Genomic DNA, 27,229 nt, shown 5'->3' with positions numbered 1-27,229 from the left:
GGAATTGCATGAAATATTGCTTGGAAAGGAATTAAGAAAATACCTGAAACCTTTATGTCTATAGGTGTCCATTTGTGTATTTTTCAGTTAGTGGCTTTATGACTAGTTATCCACCTGAGACAACCGTCAGCTCTCTGTGGCTGGCGAGGATTTATGCTAATCAATCCAGATTAGTCAGCAGCTAACACTCCTGATGTTTGACATCTACTGAAGTCTTGTAATGATAGCAGACTGAGGCAGGTGTTGTGGTTCCAGTCGTGGTGTGCAGCCATTTTATTAATAGCAGGGGCAGGCTGAAGTGTAGTAAGAAGTACAGGCTTGGGTCAATCACTGAATGGCACAGATACAGGCTGAATTACTTAGGGGCTGGGCAGGCAAAAGGTCAATACATGGTAGAAACTGATATAACTATACTTGCTAAGAGAAAGGCTTATTAATGTTGAATCATATAAAAAAATACATCAAAATCGGAAGGCTGGGAGTGAATAAACTAAATAGTGGGAGAAAACAAAGGGACAGGTAAATGACACAGGTGGAGTGGAAGGTTGAGGTCTGGGAGGTGCGTGGGTTCCAGATGAGGGGTGACGTGAATGTGGCACAGACCTTATAAGTCTGACTCATTCTGTCCCAGCCATCACACACCCATAGTCTAAAAAACAATATATACTGCTCAAACAAATTAAGGGAACATGTAATAATCTCAGTATAAAACCAAGTCAATTAAACTTCAGGGATATCAATCTGTCCAGTTAGGAAGCATAAGCAATTGTGTGATCAATGTCACCTGTTTTGGTGCAAATGCACTGGAGAGGCAACAAAACAACCCCCTAAATAGGAATGGTTTTGCAGGTGTTGGCCACAGACAATTGCTCTCTCCTTATCCTTCTTGAATGATTCTTCTCTAGTTTAGCATTTTGATATTATCCTTGTAACTACTGGTAGTATGAGGCGGTACCTACAGCCCATTCAGGTTGCACAGGTAGTCCAGCTCCTCCAGGATGGCAAATGCCATCGCAAGAAGGTTTGCTGTGTCTCCCATTACAGTCTTGAGAGCAGGAGATGGGCCGTTACACAAAGATGGGCCGTTACAAGGGCATCAACTCAGCAGCAGGACCGTTATGTGCTCCTTTGTGTGAGAAGGAACAGGAGGAGCACTGCCAGAGCCCTATAAAATAAGCTCCAGCAGGCTACTGTTGGGCATGTTTCTGACAAAACTGTAGGAAACAGACTCCATGAGGGTAGCATGAGGGCCCAAAGTCCTCTAGTGGGACCTGTGCTCACAGCCGAGTACTGTGCACCTTGATTAGCATTCGCCAGAGAACACCACAATGGGCAGGTCCACCATTGGTGCCCCATTCTCTTCACTAATGAGAGCAGGTTCACACTGAACAGATGTGAAAAACATGTTAGAGTCTGGAGACGCCGTGGTGAACGTTATGCTGCCTGCTACATCATCCAGCATGACTGGTTTGGTGGTGGGTCAGTGATGTATGTCCTTGGAGGGTCACACACACATCCACCTGCTAGCCAACGTCACCTTAAATGCTGTTTAGTACCGGGATGAATTCCTCAAACCCATCGGCAGACCTTACGCTTGGTGCAGTGGGCCTTGAGTTTCTCCTGGTGCAGGACAATGCACAGCCTAATTTGGCCAGAGTGTGTAGGCAGTTCCTGGATGACAAAGGCAATGATGCTATTGACTGGCCCTCACGTTCCTCAGACCTGAATCCAACTGAGAACCTCTGGCATGTTATGTATCGGTGCATTTGACGCTGCCAAGTAGCGCCACAGACTGTTCAGGAGCTCATTGATGCCCTGATCCAGGTCTGGGAGGAGACCAGGAAACCATCTATCATCTCATCAGGAGCATGCCCAGATGTTGTCGGGAGTGCATACACACTACTTAGTCACATTATGAGTTGCCGTGATGAAATTCACGCAACTTGGAACAGCCTATCATTTCAGTCGTTTTCGGTGTGAGTTTGAATCCACCCCTTAATCAGCTGGGGATTTTGACTTCCATCGACTGTTGTTACGTCATTTTGTTCTCAACGAATTACACAATGTACATTGATTGTTAATATATTTAGTTCATTGATACCCCATGTGTGATTTAAGTGTTTTTCTGAGCAGTGTATGTATATTCACCCTACATGATTTTGTACTTAAAAAAATGACCTCAGAATAATCCCGGATTCAGCTGTCCTGAGGGGGCTCAGTACTTTTTCCCCATTCACTGTATTTTTCCTTATTTTTCTAATCTTTTCTCATTTTTTGTGGTTGTTGTTGCTTTCAGCTAAAATTGTATTTTAAGTGGGGGTTGTCTTGGCCTGACTGTTTCTTTGCCTGTGGTCAATGCAGCTTGGTCTTGGGGCCAATGCCAGATTCAGCACTTAACCATTAAAGCCATTCAAGCAGCAACTGGTCTAGCTGCCAGCAGGCACCGAGCTGTCAATTGGTTTGATTTGAATTCTCTAATGGAGTTGTGAGCTGTGAAACGTCAGTTTATAACGTTTTGATTGCCCTCAACCCTGTACACATCAATTTCACAAACATCAATCTCCACAGGTAAAAAAATCATGAATAAAAACAGGCCATGCGTTTGAATGGTTGTGGTAGTGGTACTGTCGTCTGAGTGGTTCGACACGGTCAATATTTCTGTTGTAATGTGTTGCCAGTATTTATTCAATGGTCATGGTTTTGAGCAGTGTGGAGTGCATTCAAATAGAGAGGATATTTCACTGGTGGGGAAAATAGAATTGGCTTACTGCATTGTTTTCTTCTACACTAAGGGAAACATTACATATGCTTGAAAATGACAATACTGTGTGCCATTCTTTACAAATATACTTTAACTTGCCTTCTATTTTGGGGATTGGTACCAATTAGGCAAACATCATGTTCTCAACCCACACAACAGCATGGCAATATGTTTACCTTTCTGCTTTTATACTACTTTCTGTCTTTTTACATTAGCAAAGCTTGTCATTGGGGACAAAAAAAACAATTAAGATAGCGGTTTACTCTTCGCAATGCCGGCAGTCTTGAAAGACAGTGTATCAGATAGGAGTGGAAAAAAGTAGTGCGATTACGTTGATTTTCTATGTTAACACATCTATATTTTGTGAACAATACCATGTGACAGAGTGTACTTTAAATAAATGTTGTTCATAAAGTGTTGACTTTCACTATGAACTTATAGATCACCTATAAGGCTCTGAGCTCCTTGGACCCCAGTGCAGACCTGACCACCCAGCGCGGCAGGGTGTTCAAACTACGCAATGAGACCCACCATCTCTTCATGGGGCTCTATCCAGGCACCACCTACTTCTTCACCCTCAAAGCCAGCACCAACAAAGGCTTTGGACCCCCCGTCACTACCCGGATTGCCACAAATATAGCAGGTGATTGATAGTTACTAAAGTGATGTTTCATCACAGCTTTAAGCTGTATTTAATACACACTGTACTGCTATGAACATAAGACATCAAAAGGATGTTGAATATACTTATGTGTTGTTGAAAAGACATGGAAGAGAAGTCTTTCAAATAATTTTACTTGGTTGGTTCTACTTTCTAATTTTGAGGGTTTTTTTGTGTGTGTTTTGTGAATTTCTTTAAACATTAAATCAAAACATTGTGACATTGTAAAATGCCATGTTTGATTTACAAATTGTTTTCAGAACAAGACTTAAACAAATAACCAAGACTAGTAAGGCAGCTGTTTTTAAATTGGACGCAACTCAGTAGAACAGCGACCTTTCCAATGTTTTAATAAGGAAGCATGCTGAGAATGATTGATGAAGTGACGTGAATCTCACTCTGGAAATGAAGGAGACACTAACCTTACTGTGGAAATAAAGTAGACACACACCTCACTGTGGAAGTAAAAGAGGAGTCACAAACCCAACTGTGGAAATTGAGGTGAACAGTAGTGATATAAACTTAACTTTTGCCTGAGGGCAAACACATTTGGGTTTAAGAAAACCATGTAATTGGCACGATATTGACACATCAATTCAATGATTTTGTAGAAAGTAAAACAATATTTACCCTATATACTTGACACGATAATCAAACAATGAGTAATAGTTACAGCAATGAGATGATCGACCCACAAATTCCTATGACACGCCTTATTTGCAGCAGATTTCATTGTACTACACATTGCTTTCCGTATTACAAAAATATTAAAACAGTGAGCTGATACTTTTGGCAATACTATTGCATTTTAAATGGTGGCATGCAACAAGGTCCAACTGCCAGAATAAATGTACACTACATTTTTGAAGTTTTAAATAGCAGTCATTTTGGTTCTAGACTTTGGATGTGAATCTGGGTCTTTATGAAAGTCATATTGAATATTGCTATCCACATCCAAGCTCCAAAACAGTATCAGATATGCCTACTATTATTGCATCATACAGTATAATGGCACTCACATCTTAATGGATTTTTTTTAGATGTTTAAAAAGCCTGCCTAAGCTTTCTAAAACTGCCACTTTAACCTTGATGTTGTACTATTGTTTTTATGAGCTGTATATATCGACTGTAATATTGTGTGATATTGAAAGTTTTTTGCTAAATATGATTGTATGTTCAATCTATTTGAATATGATAAATTAACTGTAGTTCTCTCAATATAACAGCGTCTGGTAAATTACTAAAATATAAATGTAGATTGTGCTTATTTATTGGCCCAATAAACCATGTTAGGGGCCTTAGTTTAAAATCTCTGTGGTTTGTGCCAAAACCATGATGTCATAAAAGCTACATTCCTCATTTATGCACATTCATGCAGTGATCAATGTTGTACTTCACTCATTTCAACTATGATATTCACTGACATTCATAGTTAGAAATTGGGTAACACAAGCATAATTGATTTCTCTTTATCTCTGTTAATGTTTAGTTATCAGTTATACAGTAAACTGTCCGGCATTTTGTACTTCCAGCCTGCTGCGATTGATCTAATCAAAGTTGTCAGATTAATGTTTTGGGAAATAACGAAGATTGGAGATGACGTGACATTTTAGAGAAATGACACTATTGTGACATGGATAGGGCAAGGTGTTCATACCAACACAATGTGTTAATGTTAATCTTTATAAAGGTCCATCTTTACTGATTATTTCACAGACAACGTGAAATCAAGCTCTAAAGATAGAGATGATATATTTAGTTAATCTTTTCCATGCAGTGTATTTCTTTATTAACATTGCCATTATTGCTTATGCAGAGTCCACACAAAACATACAGTGTGAACTCATACACAACATTGACATGGCTGGCATATCTGGACTTCCCAACCAATTTTCAGGGGAATTTCTTTCTGGAATTTTTTTACAAAATGACATGTACATTTATCCACAATCATGCATGTTCTTGATTTCGCAGATTTGTGAGCATTTGATCAATCTCCCATACTCAACCAATTAGCTTGTCTGTTTGTTTAGCAGTGAATCAGATATTTTTCCTGTGTGACTAATGGGTTATAAGCAATAAGGCATGACGGGTTTGTGATGTATAACCAAATACCACGGTTAAGAGCAGTTTTTATTTATGATACATAACTACCTGGACGCAGTGCTTAGCTGCGCTATATTGGCAATATACCCCAAACCCCTGAGATGCCTTAATGCAATTTTAAACTGATTAATAATGCAATTAGAGCAGTGTAAAGTGCTGTAGTGTCATACAGGAGGTATGGTTTGACCTCACATATTCATAAGGTCTCATATTCATAGCAACCAGTTTATAACCAGATTCTTTAGAAATGTCCCTCACAGCCATGTGCAAGGTGAGAGAAATGGCTGACAAGCTTCCTAACTTCTCTCAGTCAATTTCATTCCATATTTCTCAATTTAGAGTAGTCCAATATATGAATACAGGAATACTGGGTTATATCCAGAATTGTTTGAATGATTAAAAAAAGTATTTAATAAATGTCATAAGACAAATAAATCCCATCACGTGCGAGAATGAACACACACCTTTTATTTTCCAACCAGCCCCATCAATGCCAGAGTACGAAGCAGACACAGCCCCTCTGAATGAGACGGAAACCACCATCACGGTTCTGCTAAAGCCCGCCCAGTCAAGAGGAGCTCCTGTCAGGTAACACACTTCCTGTAAAACACATCATTGAGGTCCCTCATTTCAACAGCCCAGTCATTATATCCAGGTATCTCCATTTTAGAAGTGTTTACTTCAGCGAAATGTTGACTTGTTAATAGTTAAATTCCTTGCTCAAGGGTCATAATGACAGATGTTTCACATAACCTTCATTGTAGAGGTTTACAATTTACAATGTAATTTCTTATCCAGTAAAAATACATGTTTACTGCTTATCTGCATACTATGAAATAAATTGGTTATAAACAATACATGATAGCCAATGATACATGTAATGTTCATCTCAAATTTGAACTCTTACTTGCTGACTGGTTACATTCCATAGACTTTGTACGTATCCCACCATTAAAAAGGTTAGCTAAAGACTGCCAAATGAAACAGAGAATTAGTGTTGGTCTGGTGCACTTTTTGAGGAATTAGAAGCAGTTTGAGGTATTAGAAGCAGTCATTCAAATAAGTGCGATTTGTATGCAAAAGGCATTAACAGGATGAAGTTAAATGAGTATTGTAGTTGGTTCAGCAGAACACAGTTCTTTTCAAAATGTCATTGCATTTAGTTCCACTTTTGGAAACACAACCTTGACAAAACAGATACAACATAAAACTTATGCCAATTCAACTCTACTGTCTGTTGTCTTGGAACAACAGCTTAACTTATTTAAGAACCACAAGCAATTTGTTGAGAAATGGTTAGTGTGTGCCTATTGAATTTGTAACTCAATGCTTCAGTTTCCCTCATGGAAGTTTGGTCAGAGAGAAAATATGCTAATGTACTTGCTATGGAAACAACCTTGACAAAACAGACATGTCATAAAACGAATGTCAATTCAACAATACTAATTGTTGGCTTGAAACAGCAGCTTAATAACCACTTATAGAAGTCAATAGTTTGTTGAAACTGTGATCAGTGTACCTTTGTACCTGAAAACTCATATTATGGACTAAAGTTTGGTCATAGAAAAAATTCCTATAATACTGTAATACTAGGCCTAAATAGAATTATCTGGTGGGAAACAAATAAAAAAATCTTGTGGGTATGTTGCCTACAATGCTCTATAATTTAATAATAAGTACCTCAACACTAACAAATTCTGGAATATTTCTACCAAATGTAGTATTTAGTTCCTTAATTGCATTATTTGATGTATTAACTACCAAAGCCATGTATAAACACATCAGATTACCTGGACGATTACCTATTTTTTAAAGTCATTCCATGGTAATATAGCAGTCTGAATTTCAGATACACATGATGCTTTAAAAGCAAATTGAGCTCTGGACCATGAGAACTTAAATAAATATGTTTACCAATAATTAAAGCTAATGGCAGGATCAAGCAGCTGTTGTTACATCCATCCCGCACAACGGACGCATGTTTCACTGTAATTAGTTTGAAATATATATACATATATATATATATATGTATATATATATACATATATATATATATATATATATATATATATGTATGTATGTGTATATATATATATATATATATATATATATATATATATATATATATATGTATATAAGTGCACTCTCATTTGGTCATCACCAATTATCTCATATGAAAGACTACAAATTAGAGACAAGGATAATTTGGCCTAGTCCTTCACAGAAACATAGATTTCCCTAATTGCATATAATTGTGAAGTGTGTTCTTGGCATAGATGGACGTAATTGCGGACAACCACTATAGCATCCAAGGGCTCAAAAGAAGTCCTTATTCATTCATGAACCCCGGCACAGAAACAAACCCTCCTCTCATTACCTTCCTCTCCATTGACAGGGCCTTTCAAAGAGGTTTGTCTAAAGACAGCTCCCACAGGCTTCTCACTTGTAATTAGAGGTACATTTCCCTCTACTGGCCCCTCACAGCAATGACTGTCTAATAGTGGTCATCCCCCCCAAAAGGTGGTCAGTTTTTTCAATGTTGGTTTCTAATCAAAATTAATATAGCAAATAATAATTTTTCTACAGAGTTACCATTATGTTCTAAAACCGTTATGTTCTAAAACAAATGTGTTTTTCCATTTCTGGTCAGCGTATACTGAACAGCACGTACACTTTGTTTACAGCAAAACTTTAAACTGACCTGCCACAGGTCCCATTCAAATGCAGTAATATTAAATGTATAGTTTTTGATTAGCATTGAGCACTTTTATTATGGAAACCAGTTGTTGAGTTTAGAGCTGTTTGTGTCAAGCATCTTACAGTAGGACTGCTAGTTCAGGACCATGTATCCTGTTTCCATTTTAATAGTCCTAACGGATCATGAATCCAAAATACCTAGTGAATCCATTTAGATACTTGATGCATACACCTGCCAGCAGCCTCTGATGATGACCTCTTGACCTTTTGCGTTTGCTCCCTCCCCAGTGCCTACCAGCTGGTAGTGAAGGAAGAACGCAAGCAGAAGGTGAGGCGGGCAGCCGATGCGCTGGAGTGCTTTCCTGTTCCTGTCAGCTTCAAGAATGCCTCCATCTTGGACTCACCCCACTACTTTGCCGCGGAACTCCCCCCCACCTACCTGACAGTGGTGCAGCCCTTCACCGTAGGAGACAATAAGACCTATAGTGGTTATTGGAACCCGCCGCTCTCTCCATCCAAGAGCTACAGCATTTACTTCCAAGCTCTGAGCAAAGCCAATGGGGTGAGTAGCCATTCGGCCTGTTTTCTTTCTGTTCATAATCCATGCCTGTGTATTATCTGGATACAGATTAGGGTAGTCACGATACCAGTATCATCATACCCAGAAGAAACATCAAACAAAATGGGCATACCTTTTTCAGGACTCTGCTGTCCTATAACGTCAAGGAAAAGATGGTTTCACCATTGGGAATGCAGAGTTAGGGTAGGGATTTTGATTTCGAACATAACACCAAGGCTTTTTAGTTGATGTGTTTCTCAACTAGAAGCCAGTGGTGTCTGGGGAAGAGTAGGGTGACATAGAATAACTTAAAGTAGTGGAACACCAGAAAGGTTGAAGCTTTGTTGAAACACTTGGATGGAACAAGCGGGGAGCCCTATCAACAGCGAGTAGTAATAGTCCAGACAAGAATGATCTGATGCACAAACATGCAGGAGCAAGTCACCACCTTTTTGTGATGTGATAACAACAGGTTTTTTTCAGTCTAGAAAGGGGCACTTTGGAGTTTTAAAACACGATGGAGACATCCTGGTTTGAACAGGTCTTTCTCCAGAGGAAGAGCAGCTCTGTCTTGTTAAGGTTGAGCTTTTGATGGGTGACAGAAATCAAAGCAGAGATGTCAACCAGGCATGTAGAGATGCATGTCGCCACCTGGCTGTCAAAACGGTAGATGGTGAAATGTAATGGAGTGCCCTCGACGCAGCAGTGACAGGAGGTACCATTTGAGGACATGATGGAGCCAAGTGACTTGGTGCGTAGACAGAGATATCCAGAGGGGCCTGGGGAACATGAATGGGTCCTCTCTGCATCATCAGGCCAAGTAGAATGCTATCCGAGTTTGTACACAGCCTAAAACTCCCAGCCCTGAGGGGAAAAGATGTTGGCCTTATTAACTTACTGTCATCAGCATAGCTGGATAAAAAAGCAATAGCGATTACTAACTCATCCACATAAACTTAACTAGCTGTTAGCTAAGGAAACATATATGATACATATGGTACCATTAGTTAGCTAATATAAATGATGGGGGTCATCTATGTACCGTAGCAGCACACTTGATTGAATCAGCATGTGTGATTAAACTATAGTACTGTCACGTCAAAATGGTTGGTTTTCTGAAACAATATACAGTATCTTTTTGGCCATTTTCTTTGTTTTCTACAAGGAAACATTTCTAGCTAGTGTCATGGAAATTACTACAAATGATGGAGAAAAGTATGAATACCCAAACTGAACCTTTATTAATGCAGCAATTGCAGGAAACATTGGTTAGGCTCGGATCCAACACATTGGTTTTTATAGGAGTCACGCCAACACACCTATAAATAGGAGTCACTCCTGTGGGTCACCCCCCTTCCCAGAGTCCTGCGGCATTATCGTCGCAGAACAAAGAACAAACAGATTAACAGATTCATGTTCCTCTGACCTAGCCCAATGAACTAGCCATTTGACCTAGCCCTCTGACCTGTCCCTCTAACCTGGGCCTCTGACCTGTTCATTACTTCCTTAGTTGCCCCAAGACACAGCAAGATCCCTTTCATACATTATGAGCCTTAAACATAGGCCAGTTCATTATCTTTTTGTCACACAGTTAGGTCCAAAAATATTTGGACACTGACACCATTTTCATAATCTTGGCTCTGTACGCCACCACAAAGGAACTCAAAGATATAAGACACAAAATGTACACAAAAGGCCTATTTCTCTCTAATATTGTTCACAAATCTGTGTTAGTGAGCCCAATAAAAGGCCACTCTAAAATGTGCAGTTCCATGACACAGCACAAAGCCACAGATGTCGCAAGTTTTGAGGAAGTGTGCAATTGACATGCTGACTGCAGGCATGTCCACCAGAGCTGTTGCCCGTGCATTGAATGTTCATTTCTCTACCATAAGCTGTCTCCAAAGATGTTTCAGAGAATTTGGCAGTACGTCCAACTGGCCTCACAACCGCAGACCACGTGTAAACACACCAGCCCAGGACCTCGACATCCACATCCGGCCCCATGTTGCAAGGTTCTGTACACATTTCCTAGAAGCTGAAAACATCCCAGTTCTTGCATGGCCAGCATACTCACCGGACATGTCACCCATTGAGCATGTTTGGGATGCTCTGGATCGGCGTATACAACAGTGTGTTCCAGGTCCTGCCAATATCCAGCAACTTCGCACAGCCATTGAAGAGGAGTGGACCAACATTCCACAGGCCACAGTCAACAACCTGATCAACTCTATGCGAAGGAGATGTGTTGCACTGCGTGAGGCAAATTGTGGTCACACCAGTTACTGACTGGTTTTCGGACTACCCCGGACCCCCCCAATACAGTGAAACTGCACATTTTATATCAGGGCACACCTGTGCAATAATCATGCTGTCTAATCAGCATCTTGATTTGCCACAACTGTGAGGTAGATGGAGGAGTACTCACTAACACAGAATTAGACAGATTGGTGAACAATATTTGAGAGAAATAGGCCTAGTCTTAGATCTTTGAGTTCAACTCATGATACATGGGGAAAAAACAAAAGTGTTGCGTTTATAATTTTGTTCAGTGTAGTATCTCTGCCAAATCTTGAGCAGCATACAAATGTATGACCCTCAAGCTCTTCTTAATCGTCAAACAAGGTTAGACTATAAAGTAGGTCTCCGAAATAGGTTAAGACCAGTGGGTGTTCAATAATTTTCCACCTCTGTAAAGCTGTTTGGCACAGGTTTTTGGTATTAGTGGTGCCTTCCCAATGCTCAAGGTCTCCCAGAATACAGTTTTGTGTGCCTTAGTGCTGGTCACATCGGCATCATGATTTGATTGGATCTCAGTCAATTCAATCTGTGAGTTTCAGGCTCGGTGAGAAAACACTCAAAACAACATTAGACCGTGACCCAGATAATTTGATAAAAAAGTCATGCATGAAATACGGATTTAACTTGGTAGGTTCGACCTGCCATCAAGGGTAAGGTATTTATTTCACCCCATCTTGTTCTATAATTTGTTTCTCTATGAACACTTCTGAAGGACAAATATGTTACTATTTTCCATTACATTTCCTCTGATTACATTCAAATTAGAGAAAACAGTTTATTTTTTTGTTTATATTGAGTCGAGCTTAACGGGCAAACGGTAGTTCTTCATTTGAACAAATGTTAATGGTGACTATGAACTTGTTGACTACGGCTACACACCTGTTCCTTCCACCTGTCAACTGACCACATAGTGGTCACCATGTACCTTCCCTTACTCTGTATTCCAACTTGGCATACCTTTATGAAGGAGTGTTGCATGATGGCAGCGCAGCTTGGTTATCCAGTCTTCTTTCAAAGGGGGTGGTATACCTAAGATGCCACTCTATGATCTTTCTATTGTGGCAGTTCCATGCTTGGGCACATCACATTTTTCAACGCTCTACGACACCACCCAGGTTAACCAACATAAAATAATAGAAAATATGTTGCCTTGGGGAGGACTGTAAGTCTGGACAGAGAATGTGTGTGTGTGTGTGTGTGTGGGGGGGGTGCAAGGGAGGCAGACAAGCTGCCCACTGACTCCTTAGCCTATGCCAGGGTGGATGCCAACTGAAAGTGTCTCCTGGCACTACCAATTTCACACTAAACAATCCCCTCCTAACTCACCTCTCAAATCCCACAGGCTCCTTTCAGACTGTCCTACACATCACTGGCTAAAAGGGCAGCCATATTGACTATCTGGTCATATTTTTGGCAGTTGTATCCCTGCAGGCTTGAAATCTGGAGAGAACACACCCCTACCATGTCCTACAAACAAGATGGGAACAAATTAAGATGTTTTTGTGTGTGTGTTTACGTTTGACATCTAGGCATTATGGCTTTGAAAATGGTGATGTACTGAGATGAAACTCTATGTTTATGGAGCTGAACCTGTTTGGTGACACGGACAGACGTAGGAGACATAAAACAAAGCAGATGGCACTGAGAAAATGGCCTCAGAGTGTAGTGTTCTCACTGACAGGTAAACATTTTCAGGTTGGCTATGCAGCCTTGAATCAACTGCACTTCAACTGACATGGAGGGCAGAGGGATCGGGGAGAGATAGTTTTCCAATGACAGCAGGTGTTGATCAGATTCGAATCCCCTGTACTTTACAAACAAGGGGAATTGGATCATCAGAATGTGCATTCTCAATAAAAACAGATTCTCCTGTGAGACAGACAGCTAAACAGCCTTTCCCTAAGTAATAATGTCAGTGTTTTGGGCCATTGCCAGAGGCTGTTAAAGTGAGTCGAAATGAATGTCCTCATCTCGTGTGGCCTGTCTCTTTAACACTTTATTATTTATTGTGGTGTTTGAATTCTGAAAATCTGAAGAATTTCACCTTGAGGCCTGTCAAGAATTCCCTGAGAAATTGCTCAGGTCGTGGACTGTTTGTTCACATGGCTGTCTCTTGCCATGTGAACCTGTCAGCTTGTTTTTCCTCCTTTCCTAATGAGTTATTCTGTCTCCTTTGAGTCTGATTTATACAGTGGGGTGCTTTCGTAAATTCACTCTGGCAATCTACTCGGAGTTCAGAGCAGCGCAGCATAATCGATTGATTGTCAAACTGATAGCACCCATCAGCTTAAAAACAGAGCAACATTTTTGCCACTAACAGTTAAGGTGATAATACTTTGAAGCAATCACAGATGTTTATGTTTGGGCCAGATTTGGTCTGGTCCCAACCAGAAATACGTGGACACTGAAATACAGACCAGATACAATCTTAACAAGTAATTTATGTATGTGTTCGCACCAAATCAAGTTCGCACCAAATCAAGTTCACACAACATCAAGTTCACACAAAATCAAGTTCACACAAAATCAAGTCAAGGACCTTGTCAACGTCAATCATAGGCTAGATTTGACCAAATCTGATTGAATCATTGATGTCAGTGTTTGGCCCAATCAAGGCTGAACAAGACGTCTGTGAATGTTAAAGTGTAGATGGACCAAACATAAAAGTTTTGTCAGTGTGCTTATTGGAAAATAATGACACAGTTTCGATAGAAATTTGTTATGTGAGCACTTAAGGACTCCAGGAGTTGTCTGTGTCTCCTACAGTGGATTTACTTGATTAAGCAAAAACCTGCACTGTTAGCAGAAAGATGTGTTTCAACCTCCAACTAGCCAAGCAGCATTTAATATCCTAACATCATCAGAAAAATCATAAATTGATGGTATATTTATTGAGTCTTGTTAATTAGCATCTCAGTGTAAAAGCTTCCTTTCAGGTGAGCCTGTGCTTAGTCAGAGTGTTGTGAAACCGAAAGTCGAGGTGAATGGGAAATTCTCTGGCTTTTTACATACATTTTCTTTCCAATGGATTTGCCAGGTGCTTTGAAGTGGATGTTTTGCCCATTAAGAACTCTCCCGAACTCATTTGACATCGGAAAAGCTTTAAATTCCTCAAGTTCCGGTTATTGTGTTCCTTGGCCACAAGCCCTCTCCTCAGTGAGGTGGTTCATAAAACGTTTACGAGCACTTATAAGCCACTCTAAATTAGAGAGAGAATAAAACACAGCAAGTAGATGCCAGAGTTAATGTTGGGTTATATGGACAGGAATATTAAAAAAGACAAAAAGCTTCTCTGTTGCTGTTAAATATTCACTTAGGGGAGCAATAAGTGATAGATGGAATAGACAACCACCTTGTTCTACAATGGGTACAGAAAAGAATCTCACCCCTTCAAAATAATCACATTTTGTTGCTTTGCAGCCAGAAATGAAGACAGACACAGTTTTTGTTTCATTCAGCTGTATTTACTCAGTGCAACTTATAACATCCAAGTGAAAGATTTAACACCAACATGATTTAAAAAAAAATTAAATTAAAAAACATAATCACTGAGTTGGAAAAAGGATCACCCCCTTGTTTCTGTTGAACCACCTTTTGCTTTAGTTACAGCCTTTAGTCTGTTGGGATATGTCTCCACTAACTTTTGCACTTCTAGACGATGCAATATTTGACCACTCTTCTTTGCAGAACTCCTCAAGTTCAGTTAAATCTGATGGTGACCGTTTGTGGACTGCTGTCTTCAAGTCATTCCACAGATTTCCAATGGGGTTTAAGTCCGGGCTCTGACTGGGCCATGCAAGGACATTCACGTTTTTGTCCTTCAACCACTGTGTGGTCAGTTTTGCTGTGTGCTTTGGGTGATTGTCATGTTGGAAGGTAAATCTTCTTCCCATTGACAACTTTCTGGCAGTGAACATCAGCTTTTCCTCAAGAATTTGACAGTATTTTTTGCCCCATCCATTTTCCTCTCTATCCTGACAAGTGCTTCAGTCCTTGCTGCAGAGAAACAACCCCATAACATGATATTACCACCTCCATGCTTTACTGTAGGAATGGTGTTATTTGGATGGTGAGCTGTATTGGATTTTCGCCAGACATATCGTTTGGCGTTGAGACCAAATCATTCAAATATAGTCTCATCTGACCATAACACCTTTTTCCACGTGGCCTCAGAATCTTCAAGGTGCGTTTTGGCAAAGCTCAGTTGTGACTGCATGTGGCCTTTGTCCGTTTTCATTTCAGGTTGCAAAGCAACAGAATGTGATTATTTTAAAGGGGGGTGATTCTTTTCTATACCCACCATATGACAAGAGGATTGGGTTCCTTTCTCTCAACATAAAAATTCACTGTATGGACTTACACTGCTTTCAGATAGGAATTGCAGGTTTTTTACAGTATTGTTTCCGAAAAGAGTTCAGTAAAGTATTATATGGTCACAGTTTATACTGTTTATACTCATTATTGCGCTAGACTGTAATTCTCAAAGGTGAGTTTGCTACAGACCTATGATTTATTAAGCAGCCACTGGGTAATTTGTTTCCTTTATTAATATACATTTTAGGATGAATTTGCTGCATTACAAAAAGTCGTATTCATGTTTTGACTACCTCAACTTACTCCGAAATGGGTTTTGTCTTCAACTGTCAACACAGTTAAATGTTAAATGGGAGTTGCAACTCAGTGCAGTTTGTAGCATTAAGAAGTGAAAATGATTAAAATTTTGAAAATCAAATACCCTGCATTTGATTTGTTTTATATCAGGCTGTTTTTGATGTGTGAGCTTAAACTTAGTCGGCAGGCTTTTGTTAAAAATGGAAGTAGAATAATCATCTTTTCCAATCTGGCACCTGCCTTTACTAGAGGTTATAACAATAACATAATAAATATTATAGGCTTAGTATTTTGCAAACCAAGCCTAAAATAGACATGACACAAAGGCAACATATTTATTATTTCTACTGCAGCTCGTGTTTGAAAACTATTTATCAACTTTAGTCAAGCTGACCGTTTTCATTTTTGACTTGACTATAAGAGTAGCTGTCTGCAGCTTTGCCTGTGTATCACATCTTTAATATTCTACATTTTTATAGGCATTATACCACAGTATTGTTGAATACTTGTTATTGACTGGATAGAATGAGTTCTAGAATGTGCATTCTTTCTAGGTCGCATCTGTAGCAACCAAAACATGAGAAGCATTAATTAATTAGTTAAATATGTAAATACAGAATAATATATCATTTCTACATTTTTAATGGTTATCACAGTTAAGATCTCTTCCAAAATGTATCCTTCATGATATTGTGTAATATAAATTTAGTTAGCTAACTAGCTAGCAGTTGTCAGGGAAATTTATTTTATTGATGAATTTCTACTGATTAAAGGACTGAGTTCCCATGTTTGGATGAGACAAGGAATGTAGTTAGAGGGGGATCTGGTGTTTGCCTTGGGGGCATCCTTGACCGGCACCAGCGGTTTAGAGGGTTACTCGTAAATCAATAAATCTGTATAACCCTTTAGTGTCTATCTGTTGGGTGTCCAGACATTGTGACTCCTCAAGTGTTGAGAAGGTTACCCATGTAATGGAGGACAGCCTGTCCCTTGTGTGAAGCCCAGGACATGTGATGGAACAAGGGGAATGTGTTTCAGTGACATGCATCTTACCACACCCCCTTTTTCCCCTTTAAATACTGATGATTGTCCTGTATTAATTTAGAGATTATTCACTGTTACTTTGTAACCTGTGTATTCTCTCCTTGAAAGAATAAAAACTGTTTATTGTGCATTTGAGTTTTCCTCTGTCTTACCTACCATTTTTGTAAATCATTTGGACTTTAGAAATTGGCATCACTCAGTACCCTCATGGTACAGGGCTGGTGTTTAGAAAACCTACCGAGGGGATGGAGAGACACCTTGTTGTTGACACCTTGTACATTTATCATAAATATATCTATTGATAGGAACATTGCTGAAAGACATCCAAAGGCTCTATCAATCAAGGACAGCCATGACTTCACACCAATTGACTGTAGCATGATCTGTAAAAGAAGGAGGCTGCATAAAATGAAGCATAGTTACAAATATTTTTCAAATCTTGGTGAACCTTCAATATCTCCACTGTGATATATATGTCTGGGTTTTTTGGGGCGCAAAAAAATATTCTATAATCCTTCTGGCCAATTATGTTTAAAACAAATCTCACTGCCCTAGAAATCACTCAGACATGATACACCCTAGGGTCCCCCCAGGGTGAATTTTAGCTGTCATTGGAGAGCAGTGACCAGAGTGTGTACAGAGCTGCACATTATAAAATACAACTCACTGAGTATCCTTAATGAGTGTCCTACAGCTCAAAGAAATGTGTTGAAAATAGTGTGTAAAAAATAACACCCCCACATTTTTGCTCCATTCATACTAAATATGAGCCAATAGAAAACTTGGTAAAAATCCCTAGGTCTGTCTTTGGAAAGAAATGTATTGTCTTAGTTGCCGCCATCCCCTTTACATACCTTTCATACATAAAAAATGACTGCATATAATTCATGGCTTTGTCAAATGGCCAGAGTTTAGGTCTGTGTGTGAAGTAGGTGTAATAGTGTGAGTGCTTGCAAATCGATTGATGTTAGTCATCTTTCCTTCCCCTCCTTCAGTCTTCCTCACGACTCCCTAATCTTACTTAAGGAGTTTAGCTCCTAAGGATTCTTTCACAGGCCATGTCAGGAGCTCTATCTCCAGATCATCAAAGTTGCTTTTAGACTCTGAAACCCTAGATTGTTTTTGATGTTCTCTCCCTCTCTACCTCATCACGTCTTGGTCATAGAAATGGAACCAGAGTACTATAATCTCATAGAGACAACCTCTACTATTATTTCCCCTATATTCCAGGTCTTTTTTCAGCTCTTGGCCACAGCAATCCCTCTCCCTTCCATCGCTGTCTCCCCTCAGCCTTCTTTTATAAGCTGGCCTGATGCTGAGGTGTGGTTTCAATTCCACCCTCTGTGCCCACAGGTATCAGACCTGGCCCAGCATGGGGATTCACACTGGGTGTCTGATTAAGAGGGAGAGGTTGTGCGCGCCCACGTGTGTGGGGCTGGAAGAAGGACCGGGGGTCGAAGGCATGTGGATGGATGATTCATGGCTGAGGGGGCAGACGGTGGTTGTAAAAGCCTGCCCTGCTGTAGGATAACCTTCCCTTTCCCCTGTGCCCTCACCCAGGGCTGGGTTTGTGAAAGAAAACTGTGGGAGCCTAGGTAGGAGACACAGAGAGAGAGATGGAGAGAAAGGGTGAGATAGAGGGAGCGAACAAGGAAAAACAGACAAAATTAGGGAGCCAGAATGGGGGACTCTGTCTTTTCCTTCTCCTCTCCAGTCTGTGAGCGAGGGAATCATGACTCATAGATTTGCTGAGGGTGCCCTTACACTGGATTGATGTGGCTCTCTCAGAAGGTCATTTCGGTGGATAGGTCAGGGAGGGAGCATAAGTAATTCGCCCCCAACTTCAGTGGACGTGTCTGGGTTGTAAGATCATGCTGAAATTGCTTGTGTGTGGATGTGTGTGTTTGAATAATGTGACTAGTTAAACTTACTGTACAGGGAAAATCATACTCTTTTAAGTTAATATTTTCTTTAGTGATGCCCTCCAAAAAGTGTTGTCTATACTTGTATTTGTTGCAATTTTTCATAGTTAGTAAGGTTATTTCAGATGAATTCCTGAAAGTGTAATGACTCTCGGCACCTGTCGTTAGGACCACTCTAGTTGCATTGATCCACTTGTGTTTAATGCCAGTATGCTGTCCCACACCATACCCACTTCCTTCCTCCCATTCCCTTTAATAATTAACTTATATGAATTTAGTTTATGCTTATTTTTGCCCTATTATGTGTAAATTAGAAATGTTTTTTGGTAACACTTTATTTAAAGGCCATATGCGTAACATTATACAGCATTATACATGTACTCATAATGCAATATAATATGGTAATAATGCAGTATAAGCATAGTTATAAACACTTGTAAAGACTCATGAAAACATGTGATGTTGTATACAAAAACTCATAATGCATTATATGTATAATTATATTGATCCATAATGTACAGAAACATAGTGCTTCACAATTGCTGGGAAATCTGTCCTCAAGGGTCATTTGGCATAGTAATTATAAACACTGGGATTCATCTAAAAGAAGGGGTCAATGTGCAGAAAATCACTATTAGTGCATCATAATTTTCTTGGTGTGTTATAGCGTACTTATAAGTCACTATAAAGTCATCTTTGTTTGCTTTAGGCAAAGTGATAAGTGATGTAATGTGATCTTATCACACAAAGATAATGACATGGATATTACATTATAAAGTTGTCATTAGCCCTCCATCAATGCGTTGTACGGAGAACAGGCCCTTGTTTATTACCTCAGAAATACACCTGTATTCAATGTACTCACATTAAATAGCTAATGGTGCCAAATGCTATATATGGCCTCAACAACGCAAATCTTTCTCCATCATGGTTTTCATTTTCTTGGGTAAAATAGTCACTAGCAATCTATAACAAAAATGAACCAAATGAATCGTTTTTTATAGTTTGGTGTTGTATTCATATACAGATATGCAATGACGATTGCTGGATAATATGCATTTTGTTGTCCGATGTCAAGCCCAGAGTGATCCAGAGGCGTGCCGTCAAGGGCCAGCAAGGCCTTCTCTGCTGGCCTAGTGATAGGATAGTCAGAATAAAAAAAAACGTTTTCATTTATTTTCATTAATGCTATATGTATTTTGCAAAGTTAATTCCCATCAGTCTGTTAACCTCATTTAATTTTTAAAGCTTTTATGCAATCAGATTTTTCACCTGTGCTGTCTCTGGGGCCTTCAGAATTTTGTAAATCCTCTGTTGTTGAAGCAAATGGGGACAATGTTGTTGATTGTCACATTCTTTAACCAATTAGATTTCGAGATTGCCATGTTGGGCATATTTTTTGACAAGCCGGATCCTTCTAGCTTTCCTAGCTGCCTATGTCAGGATTTTTCGTGTGGTGTGATCAGAGGGCCAACTATCTAACTGAAGGAAAACTAGTTAGCACGTGTAAAGTTTGTTTAACCTTTCTTTTGTGACGTTGAGAATTTTAGATGTAGCGCTTTAGATATTTAGTATTGATTTATACTTTACCATTTGTTTCTTAACACACAATTGCTGAAGGAGGAGAAGAAAGGGATTTGTGTGTTGCGGATTTACTGGCAAAGCCTTCTTCGGGAATTAAATTGTGATGATGGGTCCACTAACCACGCAGCAACCACGCAGCAAGCAGCCATGTTCCAGTCAGAGAAAGTGTTTGTACAGCCCTTTCAATCAAGCAACTACGAAATATATTGCCTTTTAATGTTTTGGGATTACAGCATTAGCTAAATAGTATTTATATTCTATAAATACAACTGACTTTTGGTCCTCTGTTGCTTATTTGTGATGTTTGGATGCTCTGGATTCAAATACAACTTGCTTACACAATGTATGCTAGATTGATTCAAGTCTTTGCTTTTTCTCTTTGTAGTTTATTTTTAATTTTTTATAGAGCGTTATGATTTAACTATTTTCTGTAAAAATTGTTTCTTCTACCAACAGCCAATCAGTGATAGCCTAACACCTATAGCCAATCAGAGTGAAACCCTAACACCAGTGCCAACCCAATTATCTTAAAGCTGCTCTAGGTAGGATTTTTTTCAGTAAAAAACAAAAGTCCAGTGCCAGTGGAATGTGAATTTATAATTTTTGGAGCATGCTGCTATTTCCCAGCCAGTTCTGTTCCAGCCATCCCGTTCCAGCCAATCACCTTCTGCGAGGCAGGCTGTCAGTTTCCCCCTTGTCTACTACAGCATAAACTATGAAAACAGCAAAGAAGCAAAAGAAGACTTAAACTTTCTCAGTAGCTAGCTATCAGAAATCCTAATCTAACGTTATCAAGGCCAAGAAGAACGTTGAACATTTCGTATTTTTATTTGGGATGTCATTCTCTATCAGGCATTATTGCAGAAACGCTTTCTGACTGGTGAGTAATTGCAAAATGCTGCAATTGTTTTTTTTACTGAAATAAATCCAAGTTGTTCAAATTCAACCAACATACATTTTGTCTAACTGCAGTAAACTATCTGGCTAAAACGTTGCCACCATGCAACCACATTTAGGAGCACAGAAATGGAAGGACAGATCTAAAAGAGAATTTCAAAATATGTGTAGCAGTTAGGTAATGGCTGATTGTGACTGAGTAGGTTATGAATTTAAAAGATGTGTCATAAATTGCCTGTTTTGAAAACAGGTTTGAATGTGGCCTAGTTATAATTTAAAACAATAAATGAAACTGTTTATGACCTATTTTTTGGACAGTAATATCATGACTATTTATTTATTGTTTGGCCCGTGGTTTGGGTCCTAAATGTTAAATTCTGTCCCGGGCCCTTGGATTCCTGTCGGTGTTCCTGGTTGTGTCAATTTGAAATGTGCAGAATGTTTGACTTTAATGAATGAACACAAGACAACTTTATAATGTTATAGTAATGTCTTATGGTGTATTATGCTTGTGTGATTAACTATTTAATCACTTTACCTAAAGCAATCAAAGATTACTTTATATCGGCTTATATGATTGTTATAACACCCTATTAAAAAAAAATAATGATGCACTAATAGTGATTTCCTGCTCACTGACCACATCTTTTAGAATCCCAGTGTTTATAATTATAATGCTGTATGATCCTTGAGGAAAGATTTCCCAGTGATTGTGCAGCACTATGTTTCTGTACATTATAGGTCATTATAATTAAACATATAATGCATTATGAGTATTTGTATACAACATCACAAATCTTCATGAGTCTTTACGTGTGTCTAAAACTATGCTTACACTGCATTATTACTGAATTATATTGCATTATGAGTACTTGTACAGTATACTGCTGTAAAATGTTACACATTTGGCCTTTACTTAAAGTTGTATCTATAATTTTTTTGGCATATCTCATTTGTCCTGAGACCTTTGGAGAGAGGGTTCAAAGCTTGATGACCAATTAGGTTTAACCATATTGCCTAAGGGCTAAGATCACTCAGGGGTTTGATTGAGCAACCGTTCAGTTACTGGCTCAACGACCCTACCCACTATTCGCTGCCTGATAAACCCACCACATTCATCTTTGGGTTTTCACCTCAATTTTCTTCTCCTGACCAGTCTCTCACATTGTAGTATTTTGTTTTTAGCAGCTCAAAGCCTAGCCACAGTACTTATTGGTAAATGCCACAAATGCCATATATTATTTAAGTATTTGTGCCCAATATTGACATGTTAATGAGGTTTTGTTGTGCCAATTAAACCAGATACAAGCTATCTGAACAATTTGGAATGGATTGATAGGAAATTCAATCAATTAGATAAGGCTATCCAACGTATTTTGAGTTCCAACACCATAAGCATTTACATGTCACCATAAGCATTTACATGTCACCATAAGCATTTACATGTCATGTAAGAAATGCCACTTCCATGTCGCATCCGCTGACTGATAAAATATGACAATGAGGTACTTTATAATAAGAATTTTATATATATTTATTTATTTATCAACATAAGCATTGAAAAAAGTTATTTGCTTCAATAACTTATCCAAATCCAGCAGGAAGACTTGCAGTCTAACTTAGTGAATTTGTCACATAATAGATTGGACTGCCTTTTTTGTGAGTTATAGAATCAGCCTAGAAAATTTCTTGACAGTTTGTCACTGCCTTATTGAATGATAGGGGCGGAAGGCAACACTCACCTGTCACTTTGTTTAAGTGATGTTCTCCTGTTATCTCTGGTTTGTTTAAGTCTTGTCTGCCTGCATGACAACCCCTAGAGTAAGGGGCCATGTAGCTTGGGACTGCTCACATCTTCTCACTTGTCAGTCTGCTTGTTCCTCCTTGATGCTGTTAAGTATTTTCCTTTGAAGCAAATGGAAAAGGAGCTCTTGAACAGTTCAGTAGTTATCATTATGTTTGAAAGTCTGACGTTGTGTCTGCCATGTCTGACAGTGAGTAGGATTTGACACTATTATGTAAACGTTTGTCGGTCCATTTTTATATATGTATGCAGTTAAACACATGGAAGCCTTTTGTCCTACAGTGAGCTGACATGAAATTAACTTTTTGAGACGTTTTTCAAACACTTTGTTTGAATGTAAGCATCAGGAGGACAAGGTCAAGTACAGCTGGTTACCATTTGGGGACAGTCAATTTATGACTAATTTACCTAAAGGAGAAATTCACCTTTTTCTGTAACTTGTGGTTAGATGATTCCTCACCTTGAAATAAGTATATGGGCCACAAGAAGCAGTAATCCATTATTCTGTTTTCTTTAAACAGAAATTAGGGAATTAATCAGGGTATGCGAATTAATCAGGGTATTGCACACAATGATTTCTGTAAATTTTAACTAGCAGTGGCTGAAGTTAGCAAGAATGTGTAACTGTAGTTTACAGAAACCTGAACCATGAATTATGATTTGCTCCTGACCCATCAACTACTTTAAAACCTCAGTGCCTTGCAAAAGTATTCATCCCCTTGGTGTTTTTCGTATTTTGTTGCATTACAACCTGTAATTTCCTTCTTCTTTTTATTTATTTTTATTTTTTTGGGGGGGGGGTCCTGTAATGGACATACAAAAAATAGTTCAAATTGGTGAAGTTAAATAGAAAATTTGCTTTCAAAATATTCTAAGTCTTATAAAACAGAAAAGTGGTGCATGCATATGTATTCCCCCCCCTTGGCTATGAAGCCCCTAAATAAGATCTGGTGTAACCAATTACCTTCAGATGTCACATAATTAGTTAAATGAAGTCCACTTGTGTGCAATCTAAGTGTCACATGATTTGTCACATGATCTCAAATAAATATCAGAAACTTTGAATTGATTTGTCACGGAGCGCAATTAAATCCATTATTAAAGAATGGTAAGAATATGGCACCACAACAAACCTGTCAAGAGGGGGTTGCCCACCAAAACTCACAGACCAGGCAAGAAGGGCATTATCAGAAAGGCAACAAAGAGACCAAAGATAAGCAAACATGTTTGGTGTACGCCAAATCGTATGTTGGAGACTCCCCAAACATATGGTCAGATGAGACAAAAATTTAGATTTTTGGCCATCAAGGAAAACACTATGTTTGGCACAAACCCAGTACTTCTCATCAACCTAAAGACACCATCCCCAAGTTATGGTGGAGGCAGCATCATGCTGTGGGGATGTTTTTAAACGGCAGGGACTGTGAAACTGGTCCGAATTGAATGAATGGTGCTAAAAACAGGCATATTCTTGAGGGAAACCTGTTTCAGTCTTCTAGACATTTGAAACTGGGATGGAGGTTCACCATCCAGGAGGACAATGACCCAAAGCATACTGCTAAACCGGCAAATTGATTGGTTTAAAAGGAACATTTAACACTAGAACCGCCAAGCCTTTCCGATAAACAGTATCAGCTAGAGCCAAACGCTATTACGTGTCATTAGCATACTAATCGGCCCGATTAGCATACACATTCACCACCACATCACCTTCCAGTCAGTGCATCACTGCATCACTATAGAATTGACAAAAAAATTATGAATTACAGAATTTGTTTGTTTTGAATGGTTAATGAATTAGAAAAAATACAATAATGTATTTGTATTGCAATACTAAATAAAGAATACATTTTATTTCAAGGACCACGTGCTATAGTATTTTCATTCACTTATCAGGCCCTACAAATGTACAAAATGAAAATTACAATCTTAAATTATTCAAAATAAATCCATTAGAATTTAGATTTAATTTAGATCTCATTTTGATGATGTACAAGGTAAAATAACAAACATTATAGACCAGCTTGCGACGATCAAAGGATATCTGCATGAATAGGGGTACATACAGTAGGCCTAAAGCACGGTTGCTTGATAAACATTTCAAAGAATGAATAACACATAGACTACAGCCTATGCGTAGAAATTAAATTGATAGATCCAAGGATATGTAGCCTCTCCTAGTAAAAACATTGCTGTGTATCATTCAAAGAATTTTATTTGTACATTTGATAAGCGGAGTAAAAGGGTGATCAAAGGATATTTTTCGGTTGCGTACACTGTCACGGTGCCTCCTGTGATCACGCCTCCCTCCGGGGAAGCTCAACTACATTGCTCCATGTTCCCGCCTTATTAGCCACCACTCCTAGCACCGCATTCACGGAACACCCCGGACTGTCCACTATTATGCACACCTGCATCACCCTCAACGTCCCATCATTATGCACAGCAGATCCTCACTACTACAGCCTATAACTGCCCTTGTGTAGTAAACCTTTGTTTCACCGTTCATCCTACGCCTTGGCTCCTTGCTTACCACACCGTGATATACATGAATAACTACATTTTTAAATATAAATTTCATGAGCAGAGTAAAAGGATGATTAAAGTACAACTTAGAGTAGTGTCTCATGGTAGCAGATGCTGTTGGTTTGTTTCTTTTGTGAGGAGGCTCAGACATTGGAGGTGGCGGCTCATTATCAGAATCAGATGAAGACCATCTGATTCTGATAATGAATTAGTGATCTACTTCTATCTGATTCCATCTCATCAAACATTTTCAGCATCTGCAATGCTGTCAGTGTGCCGAGTCGTTCTGTTTGCCATTGTGAACTAAACGCTGTTAATTGTGTCTGAGTTGTTCCACTTTTGTTTCTGTCTCTCCAAACTCTCCAAATAAAAACAGTAACGTGTAATATGTTTGCTGAATTGATAATTGGTGATCATTGGTATTTAGTTTTATGAAGAATTATTTGGCGTAATGCATTTGTAGAAACTTAATCTTCAATAAAATAAGATGAGAAAATTCATAGGAGATGATGGGATGTGTATGGTATTTTGGTTTTCTTTCCTAAGATTAACAGTAATGTGTAATACATTTGTTGAGTTGGTAGTTGGCTATTGGTGAAGAACATCTGGTATTTTGTTTCTTAAAATATTTAGATTTACATTTTAGATTTACATTTGATGAATTAGCCTCCAAAAGAAGCTGAATCTCCTATTGAAAAATGGTAATGCGTAATAATTGTCAAGTAGCCTACTGTATATTGTTTGTATTATGTTTCAGTAATAGCCTAATTAAATTGTTGAATGGTCATGGAAAGCTTAACCAAGACTATCATTCATTGGGATTGTTAGGCCTGGGCGTCCGGGGCTATAGCCTCAGATCTTTTATGAATATATATTTATATATATATATATTTATTTTTCTATGAAGAAAATAATTGCCCCTGATCTTTTCATCTGCAATTCCAATCATGCATTAAAGCCCTACAAAAATATTATATTGTTGATTAAAAAATGCAAATGTTTTGGGTCTTCTGTGTGTCATGCAAGCAACAGATCTACTTTGCGCTATTTGGAACGTGCAAATTTTGTGTAAGCCCACCGAGAGAGAGTGAGTGCACAGGTTCCAGGGCTGATCGTTGTTGGCATCTGATTCTTTAGAATCATTATTCAAACAGCAATATAAGAAGTGCAGCTGAAGAGTAGGGCTGCACTATCAATCAACATCATATTGAAATCACAATTTGAGCAGGTTCGATTTCTAAACCGCAGAATGCTGCGATTTTACATTTTTATTTTTGTTTTTACACTCAAATAATTATTTTTACTGGTGTGCCATCTTCACTTTAATCATATGCATATTTGTATACAATTTATTAGGAGTTGATTTTACAATCCTTTGCCTACTTAAGAATAATAATTCAGATTATGAATATAAAGTTTGGACTCTGGCAAGAGAACCACATGATCGTGTCAGTCAACACATCTACAAGCACTCTTACAACACATATTCCCTTACCTATTGCTATTTTAAGGTAATAAAGGTTTACAATTCAAATGTTCAGCTGTCTGTCTCAAACACAAACTATACAATACATTGTTCTGATCACCCCTCTCACTCGTCCCAATTTATTAAAAGTGAATGAAAGTGAGTATTCTTAAATTATCCCAATTCCATGATGGCTCTATAACTAACAAAAGTATTTGCCACAACCCAATAAAGTAACAACAGGGGCAGGTCGAGGAAATGATACTAGCTCTGCAGGCACTCTGAACAGCA

At 38.8% G+C, this 27,229-nt stretch overlaps 1 protein-coding gene across 14 annotated transcripts in view; it reads left to right on the top strand.

The window, feature by feature from the left end:
- ptprt (protein tyrosine phosphatase receptor type T) overlaps positions 1-27,229 on the top strand; it is a 287,950-nt gene that overhangs the window by 153,980 nt on the left and 106,741 nt on the right. For all 14 annotated transcript variants that reach the window (XM_034287365.1, XM_020055888.2, XM_034287364.1 and 11 more), the window contains exons 10-12: positions 3,203-3,404; positions 6,011-6,116; positions 8,514-8,787. In XM_034287365.1, coding sequence (XP_034143256.1) covers positions 3,203-3,404; positions 6,011-6,116; positions 8,514-8,787 — 582 coding nt within the window. The remainder of the gene's footprint in view (positions 1-3,202; positions 3,405-6,010; positions 6,117-8,513; positions 8,788-27,229) is intronic.

Source organism: Esox lucius, chromosome 17 (genome assembly GCF_011004845.1).
Source record: "Esox lucius isolate fEsoLuc1 chromosome 17, fEsoLuc1.pri, whole genome shotgun sequence".
NCBI classification, from domain to species: Eukaryota; Metazoa; Chordata; class Actinopteri; order Esociformes; family Esocidae; genus Esox; species Esox lucius.
Note: the sequence above shows the minus strand (reverse complement) of the source record. Positions and strands in the feature narration are given on the sequence as shown.